The sequence below is a fragment of the Oncorhynchus keta genome, chromosome 8 (genome assembly GCF_023373465.1).
Source record: "Oncorhynchus keta strain PuntledgeMale-10-30-2019 chromosome 8, Oket_V2, whole genome shotgun sequence".
Lineage (NCBI taxonomy): Eukaryota > Metazoa > Chordata > Actinopteri > Salmoniformes > Salmonidae > Oncorhynchus > Oncorhynchus keta.
Genome location: NC_068428.1, coordinates 39,212,619 through 39,224,329, shown reverse-complemented (window position 1 = coordinate 39,224,329; position 11,711 = coordinate 39,212,619). Strand labels below are relative to the sequence as shown.

Below are 11,711 nucleotides of genomic sequence, written 5' to 3'. Positions count from 1 at the left end.
GTCAGGTTCAAATTGTCTGATTTACAGGTCATGACCTTACTAACAGTCAGCTTAACTGTTTTGTCTACTGACACCCCTCACCACAACCACACATTTACTGACACCCCTCACCACAAATCTACTGACACCCCTCACCACAACCACACATTTACTGACACCCCTCACCACACATCTACTGACACCCCTCACCACACATCTACTGACACCCTTCACCACAACCACACATCTACTGACTCCCCTCACCACAACCACAAATCTACTGACACCCCTCACCACAACCACACATCTACTGACACCCCTCACCACAACCACACATCTACTGACACCCCTCACCACAACCACACATCTACTGACACCCCTCACCACAACCACACATTTACTGACACCCCTCACCACACATCTACTGACACCCCTCACCACAACCACACATTTACTGACACCCCTCACCACAACCACACATTTACTGACACCCCTCACCACAACCACACATCTACTGACACCCCTCACCACAACCACACATCTACTGACACCCCTCACCACAACCACACATCTACTGACACCCCTCACCACAACCACACATCTACTGACACCCCTCACCACAACCACACATCTACTGACACCCCTCACCACAACCACACATCTACTGACACCCCTCACCACAACCACACATCTACTGACACCCCTCACCACAACCACACATCTACTGACACCCCTCACCACAACCACACATCTACTGACACCCCCTCACCACAACCACACATCTACTGACACCCCTCACCACACATCTACTGACACCCCTCACCACAACCACACATCTACTGACACCCCTCACCACAACCACACATTTACTGACACCCCTCACCACAACCACACATCTACTGACACCCCTCACCACAACCACACATCTACTGACCAGTGGCTTAAACGGTACCTGTGGTAACTTTGTTTTCCCCAATACCGTTAATACCGTTAATCCACTTTGAAATGTTAATCTGTTTTCTCAGCAAAATACAGTACATTCAACAACTTTACCAGCAGAGGGCAGCTTTGCTCAAGTTCTAAATTCATTTTAATGTATCATTTAGCAGAAGCTCTTATCCAGAGACTTACAGGAGCAATTAGGGTTACATGCCTTGCTCAAGGGCACATTGACAGATTACACATGGTCAGGTTGTGGGTTCGAACCAGAAACCTTTCAGTTACTGTCCCAACTCTCTTAACCACTAGGCTACCTGCCACCCCTCCACTCTAACCGCTAGGCTACCTGCCACCCCTCCACTCTAACCGCTAGGCTACCTGCCACCCCTCCACTCTAACCGCTAGGCTACCTGCCGCCCCTCCACTCTAAACGCTAGGCTACCTGCCACCCCTCCACTCTAACCGCTAGGCTCCACCTGCCACCCCTCCACTCTAACCGCTAGGCTACCTGCCGCCCTCCACTCTAACCGCTAGGCTACCTGCCACCCCTCCACTCTAACCGCTAGGCTACCTGCCACCCCTCCACTCTAAACGCTAGGCTACCTGCCACCCTCCACTCTAACCGCTAGGCTACCTGCCACCCCTCCACTCTAACCGCTAGGCTACCTGCCGCCCCTCCACTCTAACCGCTAGGCTACCTGCCGCCCTCCACTCTAACCGCTTGGCTACCTGCCGCCCCTCCACTCTAACCGCTTGGCTACCTGCCGCCCCTCCACTCTAACCGCTAGGCTACCTGCCGCCCCTCCACTCTAACCGCTAGGCTACCTGCCGCCCTCCACTCTAACCGCTAGGCTACCTGCCCCCTCCACTCTAACCGCTAGGCTACCTGCCGCCCCTCCACTCTAACCGCTAGGCTACCTGCCGCCCCTCCACTCTAACCGCTAGGCTACCTGCCGCCCTCCACTCTAACCGCTAGGCTACCTGCCGCCCCTCCACTCTAACCGCTAGGCTACCTGCCGCCCCTCCACTCTAACCGCTAGGCTACCTGCCGCCCCTCCACTCTAACCGCTAGGCTACCTGCCGCCCCTCCACTCTAACCGCTAGGCTACCTGCCGCCCCTCCACTCTAACCGCTAGTTTCCCTGCCGCCCCTCCACTCTAACCGCTAGGCTACCTGCCGCCCCTCCACTCTAACCGCTAGGCTACCTGCCACCCTGTCAGTTCTTCAGTACAGAAGGGTTTGTATGTGTTGTTTAGTGTTAATCAGTGGGCTCAAGTCAGCGTTTCCTCCCACATTATCTCAGAGAAGACACAGAACTACAAAGAAAGTTAATTTATTTTTCTTCCCAAAATCATCTCAGTGGCCTAGTACATTTATTCATAATTTTAGAGTATCTATCTGGTCTCAGCTAAATTAATGAAAAAACACTTACTTTACAGTAATGCTAGTAACTACAGGAGTAGTTAGCATTAACACTAGGTTTGTGTCTGAAATGGCACCCTGTTCCCTATATAGTGCACTACTTTTGTCTAGGTTCAGCACAACTCTGTGGTCAAAAGTAATGCACTAGGGCAGGGTTTCCCAAACTCGGTCCCGGGGCCCCCCCTGGTACACGTTTTGGTTTTTGCCATGGCACTACACAGCTGATTAATTGATGATGAGTTGGTTATTTGAATCAGCTGTGTACTGCTACGTAAACGTCAAACCGTGCACCCGGTTGGAGTTTGGGAAAGTCCTGCACCCGGGAATAGGGTGATATTTCATATGCAGACCAGGATCATCATGTCTTCTGGTTTAGCATATACACAGAAGTTGTTTTAAAACACAGGTTCCAAATCAAACTCCCATGCAGAGAAAAACATGGCACAAAATGCCAGACTGAAAAATATTACAAATCATCTCCTCTCATAGCTACAAACCAGTTGTTCCAGAAAGAAATGACACTTCAAAAAAAATCTATTCTTTGATTTTATTTTTTGTACTAGACCCCATTAGCGAGAACCGAGGCGGAACCGTGAGATTGTACAGTCTGAAGCCTCAATGATGTTCTAATTAGGAACAAAAAAGTACTAGTGTCAGGAGAGGTTGAGCTGTCAATCAGTGACTTATTAACCAATTACCCAATCAAAATCTCCCGATAGGTTAAAATCATAAACGGGCCAATCACATGGCAGCCCTATAATGGGAGAGCTCTTATCGAAACACATGGCAATGAACAGTTTGATCATAACAGCACTTATTTCATCTGACTTCGTCAAGGAATAACTCTAAGGGAAGACTTGCTCTTTCTCACGTTCCAACAGAAAATCCTTTTACAAAACACTGCTGTTTACAAAACACTGTTTCACTGCTGAAACTCATCTCCTGGATTCACCATGGCTAAAAAGCCTAATTAATATTATGCTAATTGAAGAAATATAAACCATTCCATTTATTTTGTAGCTTTCAATAAACATGGTGTTGTACAGTAGTTTGATTAGTAGTTATTACAGTAGATAACCAAATTAGTCTGATCTTCCCTTTATGACAGTAGCATGAAAGCTTTTTAAATTTCACAGAATATTTCTGAAACATTATTTCATACGAAATGAATGCAGCAAATGTGTTCCGCAGTCTCCAACCCTGTATGAAGCAGGTGTCCTCAGTCTGTTCACAGAGAACTACAGTATACAGCCAGACCAACAGAAAGAAAGACTACAAACCATCCTGTCTTCAGAGTCACAGAAGAGTTGGGATAAAGCTCTCGTTATTTCCCAACCTGAGAAATATGATTGTCTTACACAACGGTGTACATTTTAGTTAAAACATTTTTTTTTTTGTACATTTTCCTCAAAAAATAAGATCGCTCCATTGACTCTTGGCTGAGGCTGTTTCGATTCCAAATGGCCTTGATTCGTTTGAAGAGATAAAATAATAATTTGTTAAACCAAAATACAGTAAAAATATGAGTGGTTACCATAGAAACAGCCCTATTTACGGTTCGACTGAGTGCTTTTGTAAAACATAAAACCCATAAAACAGTCAATTTCATCACATGGTCAACCTAGAATAATAACAAACAAAAAGTCTAAATAAACGATAAACAGTAATGCTATGTCTTTATACATATTTTACACAAGTTTTAAAAGTGACCTCTGTAGTTTTGTGTTAATTATAGACATCTTATGAGCACAGGGCACAAGGTATGTACGTCACAGTGGGTAACACAAATTTACACTTTGGACGCTAATTAAAATGATTCTAATGCTAGCATTAGCTTATGCTAATTATGCTAATCAACCAGAGAGACAAAACTGACAGAGAAGCTGGGTTCTTATGGGAAGTACTATAAAGGAGTGGGATGACATTGTTCCTAGACACTGATCCACAGTCAGTTCTGTATGTGACCTCTAAATGCTCAAGATCGGGGTTGAAGGAGAGTGAAGCTGATCCTAGATCTGTGCATACGAGACACTTGTAACCCAAAACGGACTATCAAACCATATCTGATGTTATCACATCGTTACTTTTCACAGATCACAGATGTTGCCCCGACCTGAAGCCCTGCTATAGTAACCATGCAGCTCTACCCGAAGCCCTGCTATAGTAACCATGCAGCTCTACCTGAAGCCCTGCTACAGTAACCATGCAGCTCTACCTGAAGCCCTGCTACAGTAACCATGCAGCTCTACCTGAAGCCCTGCTATAGTAACCATGCAGCTCTACCTGAAGCCCTGCTATAGTAACCATGCAGCTCTACCTGAAGCCCTGCTATAGTAACCATGCAGCTCTACCTGAAGCCCTGCTACAGTAACCATGCAGCTCTACCCGAAGCCCTGCTATAGTAACCATGCAGCTCTACCTGAAGCCCTGCTATAGTAACCATGCAGCTCTACCTGAAGCCCTGCTACAGTAACCATGCAGCTCTACCTGAAGCCCTGCTATAGTAACCATGCAGCTCTACCTGAAGCCCTGCTATAGTAACCATGCAGCTCTACCTGAAGCCCTGCTATAGTAACCATGCAGCTCTACCTGAAGCCCTGCTATAGTAACCATGCAGCTCTACCTGAAGCCCTGCTATAGTAACCATGCAGCTCTACCTGAAGCCCTGCTACAGTAACCATGCAGCTCTACCTGAAGCCCTGCTATAGTAACCATGCAGCTCTACCTGAAGCCCTGCTATAGTAACCATGCAGCTCTACCTGAAGCCCTGCTACAGTAACCATGCAGCTCTACCTGAAGCCCTGCTATAGTAACCATGCAGCTCGACCTGAAGCCCTGCTATAGTAACCATGCAGCTCGACCTGAAGCCCTGCTATAGTAACCATGCAGCTCTACCTGAAGCCCTGCTATAGTAACCATGCAGCTCTACCTGAAGCCCTGCTATAGTAACCATGCAGCTCGACCTGAAGCCCTCCTATAGTAACCATGCAGCTCTACCTGAAGCCCTGCTATAGTAACCATGCAGCTCTACCTGAAGCCCTGCTATAGTAACCATGCAGCTCTACCTGAAGCCCTGCTATAGTAACCATGCAGCTCTACCTGAAGCCCTGCTATAGTAACCATGCAGCTCTACCTGAAGCCCTGCTATAGTAACCATGCAGCTCGACCTGAAGCCCTGCTATAGTAACCATGCAGCTCTACCTGAAGCCCTGCTACAGTAACCATGCAGCTCTACCTGAAGCCCTCCTATAGTAACCATGCAGCTCTACCTGAAGCCCTGCTATAGTAACCATGCAGCTCTACCTGAAGCCCTGCTATAGTAACCATGCAGCTCTACCTGAAGCCCTGCTATAGTAACCATGCAGCTCTACCTGAAGCCCTGCTATAGTAACCATGCAGCTCTACCTGAAGCCCTGCTATAGTAACCATGCAGCTCTACCTGAAGCCCTGCTATAGTAACCATGCAGCTCTACCTGAAGCCCTCCTATAGTAACCATGCAGCTCTACCTGAAGCCCTGCTATAGTAACCATGCAGCTCTACTGGTTTAAAGTGACACTGGTCCTATTCTAGGGGACTTCTTATAGAGCTCATCTGGGTTTCTATTCAGCATAAAACAAAACAAAAGGGCCCAGGTTCCCAAGAGCATCTAAAGGCTCATTTCATCGTTAGTAACTTCGTAGGAGCATCGTTAAATCTCAAGAGCTGTTTCCCAAAACCAACATTACTAAAATTGTACTTGAAAAACGCTTGTTATTTACTGACTGCATCCGAATGCTCGGCGTGTGAACAGCAAAGTACGTCGTTAGATACCTACCGCATCACTTTATACACAGAAAACCTCCGCTAAACAAAGAATCAAGATGTTTATCCGTCTCTCTCTGTGACCGCCGAAAACTTCAGAATGAAGTTGAGTACAAATACAAAGTTGCCAATGTCTCTGCCAATTAATACAAACAAGTGAAGGAAAAAATATGCTTCAAATGAAATGAGACGACAAATAAATAGCCCACCTACAGAATATACTATATATTGTATTTCGACGATACTGAAAGAAATTTCATGTTCATTCAATTTAGATTTTGTTTTACTGTTTGGCTCCTGTCTGCAATTTGTGCCTCATTCTATTTAATGATGTGTTTAAACATGTGCACAGTGATGTTCCACATCTTGATAAAGCTCATTGTTATAGGGTAGGCATTAGATTAAGCCGCCTCAATACTTTGCAGCCGTAGGTGATAATATCTAGGTAGCTGATCCATCGTCAGTATTGTGGAATAATTCTAATGTCATGGTAAGATTTGAATGGAAGAAAGCTGATCCGAGAGCAGCGATGCCTTTCGTTCCATCCCACCGCCGTGTGAAACATGCTCCAACGAAGGCACTGAGCGAATGTTCTCTCTGTGTGGCGTTTTGGGAAACGCATGTTACATCCTGGGCCTTTGTAGGAAAGACTCATGTTACATCCTGGGCCTTTGTAGGAAAGACTCATGTTACATCCTGGGCCTTTGTAGGAAAGACTCATGTTACATCCTGGGCCTTTGTAGGAAAGACTCATGTTACATCCTGGGCCTTTGTAGGAAAGACTCATGTTACATCTTGGGCCTTTGTAGGAAAGACTCATGTTACATCCTGGGCCTTTGTAGGAAAGACTCATGTTACATCCTGGGCCTTTGTAGGAAAGACTCATGTTACATCCTGGGCCTTTGTAGGAAAGACTCATGTTACATCCTGGGCCTTTGTAGGAAAGACTCATGTTACATCTTGGGCCTTTGTAGGAAAGACTCATGTTACATCCTGGGCCTTTGTAGGAAAGACTCATGTTACATCCTGGGCCTTTGTAGGAAAGACTCATGTTACATCCTGGGCCTTTGTAGGAAAGACTCATGTTACATCTTGGGCCTTTGTAGGAAAGACTCATGTTACATCCTGGGCCTTTGTAGGAAAGACTCATGTTACATCTTGGGCCTTTGTAGGAAAGACTCATGTTACATCCTGGGCCTTTGTAGGAAAGACTCATGTTACATCTTGGGCCTTTGTAGGAAAGACTCATGTTACATCCTGGGCCTTTGTAGGAAAGACTCATGTTACATCCTGGGCCTTTGTAGGAAAGACTCATGTTACATCTTGGGCCTTTGTAGGAAAGACTCATGTTACATCCTGGGCCTTTGTAGGAAAGACTCATGTTACATCCTGGGCCTTTGTAGGAAAGACTCATGTTACATCCTGGGCCTTTGTAGGAAAGACTCATGTTACATCCTGGGCCTTTGTAGGAAAGACTCATGTTACATCTTGGGCCTTTGTAGGAAAGACTCATGTTACATCTTGGGCCTTTGTAGGAAAGACTCATGTTACATCTTGGGCCTTTGTAGGAAAGTTACATCATGTTACATCCTGGGCCTTTGTAGGAAAGACTCATGTTACATCTTGGGCCTTTGTAGGAAAGACTCATGTTACATCCCTTTGGGAAAGACTCATGTTACATCCTGGGCCTTTGTAGGAAAGACTCATGTTACATCCTGGGCCTTTGTAGGAAAGACTCATGTTACATCCTGGGCCTTTGTAGGAAAGACTCATGTTACATCTTGGGCCTTTGTAGGAAAGACTCATGTTACATCCTGGGCCTTTGTAGGAAAGACTCATGTTACATCTTGGGCCTTTGTAGGAAAGACTCATGTTACATCCTGGGCCTTTGTAGGAAAGACTCATGTTACATCCTGGGCCTTTGTAGGAAAGACTCATGTTACATCCTGGGCCTTTGTAGGAAAGACTCATGTTACATCTTGGGCCTTTGTAGGAAAGACTCATGTTACATCCTGGGCCTTTGTAGGAAAGACTCATGTTACATCTTGGGCCTTTGTAGGAAAGACTCATGTTACATCCTGGGCCTTTGTAGGAAAGACTCATGTTACATCCTGGGCCTTTGTAGGAAAGACTCATGTTACATCTTGGGCCTTTGTTGGAAAGACTCATGTTACATCCTGGGCCTTTGTAGGAAAGACTCATGTTACATCTTGGGCCTTTGTAGGAAAGACTCATGTTACATCCTGGGCCTTTGTAGGAAAGACTCATGTTACATCCTGGGCCTTTGTAGGAAAGACTCATGTTACATCCTGGGCCTTTGTAGGAAAGACTCATGTTACATCCTGGGCCTTTGTAGGAAAGACTCATGTTACATCCTGGGCCTTTGTAGGAAAGACTCATGTTACATCCTGGGCCTTTGTAGGAAAGACTCATGTTACATCCTGGGCCTTTGTAGGAAAGACTCATGTTACATCTTGGGCCTTTGTAGGAAAGACTCATGTTACATCCTGGGCCTTTGTAGGAAAGACTCATGTTACATCTTGGGCCTTTGTAGGAAAGACTCATGTTACATCCTGGGCCTTTGTAGGAAAGACTCATGTTACATCCTGGGCCTTTGTAGGAAAGACTCATGTTACATCCTGGGCCTTTGTAGGAAAGACTCATGTTACATCCTGGGCCTTTGTAGGAAAGACTCATGTTACATCCTGGGCCTTTGTAGGAAAGACTCATGTTACATCCTGGGCCTTTGTAGGAAAGACTCATGTTACATCCTGGGCCTTTGTAGGAAAGACTCATGTTACATCTTGGGCCTTTGTAGGAAAGACTCATGTTACATCCTGGGCCTTTGTAGGAAAGACTCATGTTACATCTTGGGCCTTTGTAGGAAAGACTCATGTTACATCCTGGGCCTTTGTAGGAAAGACTCATGTTACATCTTGGGCCTTTGTAGGAAAGACTCATGTTACATCCTGGGCCTTTGTAGGAAAGACTCATGTTACATCCTGGGCCTTTGTAGGAAAGACTCATGTTACATCTTGGGCCTTTGTAGGAAAGACTCATGTTACATCCTGGGCCTTTGTAGGAAAGACTCATGTTACATCCTGGGCCTTTGTAGGAAAGACTCATGTTACATCTTGGGCCTTTGTAGGAAAGACTCATGTTACATCCTGGGCCTTTGTAGGAAAGACTCATGTTACATCTTGGGCCTTTGTAGGAAAGACTCATGTTACATCTTGGGCCTTTGTAGGAAAGACTCATGTTACATCTTGGGCCTTTGTAGGAAAGACTCATGTTACATCTTGGGCCTTTGTAGGAAAGACTCATGTTACATCTTGGGCCTTTGTAGGAAAGACTCATGTTACATCTTGGGCCTTTGTAGGAAAGACTCATGTTACATCCTGGGCCTTTGTAGGAAAGACTCATGTTACATCCTGGGCCTTTGTAGGAAAGACTCATGTTACATCCTGGGCCTTTGTAGGAAAGACTCATGTTACATCTTGGGCCTTTGTAGGAAAGACTCATGTTACATCTTGGGCCTTTGTAGGAAAGACTCATGTTACATCCTGGGCCTTTGTAGGAAAGACTCATGTTACATCTTGGGCCTTTGTAGGAAAGACTCATGTTACATCCTGGGCCTTTGTAGGAAAGACTCATGTTACATCCTGGGCCTTTGTAGGAAAGACTCATGTTACATCCTGGGCCTTTGTAGGAAAGACTCATGTTACATCTTGGGCCTTTGTAGGAAAGACTCATGTTACATCTTGGGCCTTTGTAGGAAAGACTCATGTTACATCTTGGGCCTTTGTAGGAAAGACTCATGTTACATCCTGGGCCTTTGTAGGAAAGACTCATGTTACATCCTGGGCCTTTGTAGGAAAGACTCATGTTACATCTTGGGCCTTTGTAGGAAAGACTCATGTTACATCCTGGGCCTTTGTAGGAAAGACTCATGTTACATCTTGGGCCTTTGTAGGAAAGACTCATGTTACATCTTGGGCCTTTGTAGGAAAGACTCATGTTACATCTTGGGCCTTTGTAGGAAAGACGCATGTTACATCTTGGGCCTTTGTAGGAAAGACGTATGGTTAAAACAGTCATAAGCCGAAGTTCCATCTCTATCGGGAAACCAGGCCCAGGAGAAGATGATGAAATCAATGATACGAGGATCATGGCAAATCAGTGAAAGTAGCTGCCAGTTATCAACACTGGAAGTTCAGAATAAATGTATGTATGGGGAGTTGGCGAAGTGAGAGACAGATATCCATTCTGTACCTTTCCTGGGTCGTATAATGTCCAGGTCACATGTACCAGGTCATATCTAGAAGGGATACAGTTTGTCAAATGAATGCCAAAAGTGGATTTGTTGCATTTTATCTAACCTAAACGTAATTCTCCTAACATGCTACGTTAATTATCCTGCTGCGGAGGTTCTAACCTGCTACAAAAAGTCCATCTGGAGAAAAGCTGCATCCCATCTGGACAAAAGCCATAACCCATCTGGACAAAAGCTGCATCCCATCTGGACAAAAGCCATATCCCATCTGGACAAAAGCCATATCCCATCTGGACAAAAGCCATATCCCAGGGGAATAGTGGGTGATGGGAACTGAAGTGGGAACAGGGTGTTATGAGTAGTGTAAACAGTAGGAGTGGAGGTGGTGTCAGGTGAGCATAGTTCGTCTTCCTCTCTGGTTGCCGTGGACTACAGAGGGCCTTTGAACTGGTTGCCAGAGAGATGCTGTCTGATGGACGGCTTAGCTCCTGCTGCGTCGCCCAGCTTTCTCCACACCACCTGAACACACAGACACAAAGAAAACACAAACAAAAGGGTTATGTTCTCTCTCTCCTCTCTCCTCTCTCCTCTCTTCTCTCTTCTCTCTTCTCTCTTCTCTCTCCTCTCTCTCTGAGATGGAGGAAGGTGAAGGCTTTAAATAATGGAGGGCCCCCTCAGATAGATTAATTGCTCTGACAGTTGGGCTGCGGGAGCCTCTTACAAAAGACTCCAATTAGAACACATGGGAACAGAGACACAGAGGAACAACACACTAATTAGAACACTGCTCCACAATGGAACAACACGCTCCAATTAGAACACTGCTCCACAATGGAACAGAGACACAGGAACAACACGCTCCAATTAGAACACAGCTCCACAATGGAACAACACGCTCCAATTAGAACACTGCTCCACAATGGAACAACACGCTCCAATTAGAACACTGCTCCACAATGGAACAGAGACACAGAAACAACACGCTCCAATTAGAAGACTGCTCCACAATGGAACAACACGCTCCAATTAGAACACTGCTCCACAATGGAACAACACGCTCCAATTAGAACACTGCTCCACAATGGAACAGAGACACAGGAACAACACGCTCCAATTAGAACACTGCTCCACAATGGAACAACACGCTCCAATTAGAACACTGCTCCACAATGGAACAACACGCTCCAATTAGAACACTGCTCCACAATGGAACAACACGCTCCAATTAGAACACTGCTCCACAATGGAACAACACGCTCCAATTAGAACACTGCTCCACAATGGAACAGAGACACA

At 45.7% G+C, this 11,711-nt stretch overlaps 1 protein-coding gene across 2 annotated transcripts in view; it reads right to left on the bottom strand.

Moving 5' to 3' along the window:
- Window positions 1–10,787: 10,787 nt before the first annotated feature.
- Window positions 10,788–11,711, bottom strand: part of LOC118381229 (coiled-coil domain-containing protein 85C-A-like) — a 120,686-nt gene continuing 119,762 nt past the window's right edge. For both annotated transcript variants that reach the window (XM_052524165.1, XM_052524166.1), the window contains exon 6: window positions 10,788–10,934. In XM_052524165.1, the coding sequence (XP_052380125.1) occupies window positions 10,845–10,934 (90 nt within the window). In that variant the 3' untranslated portion in view covers window positions 10,788–10,844. The remainder of the gene's footprint in view (window positions 10,935–11,711) is intronic.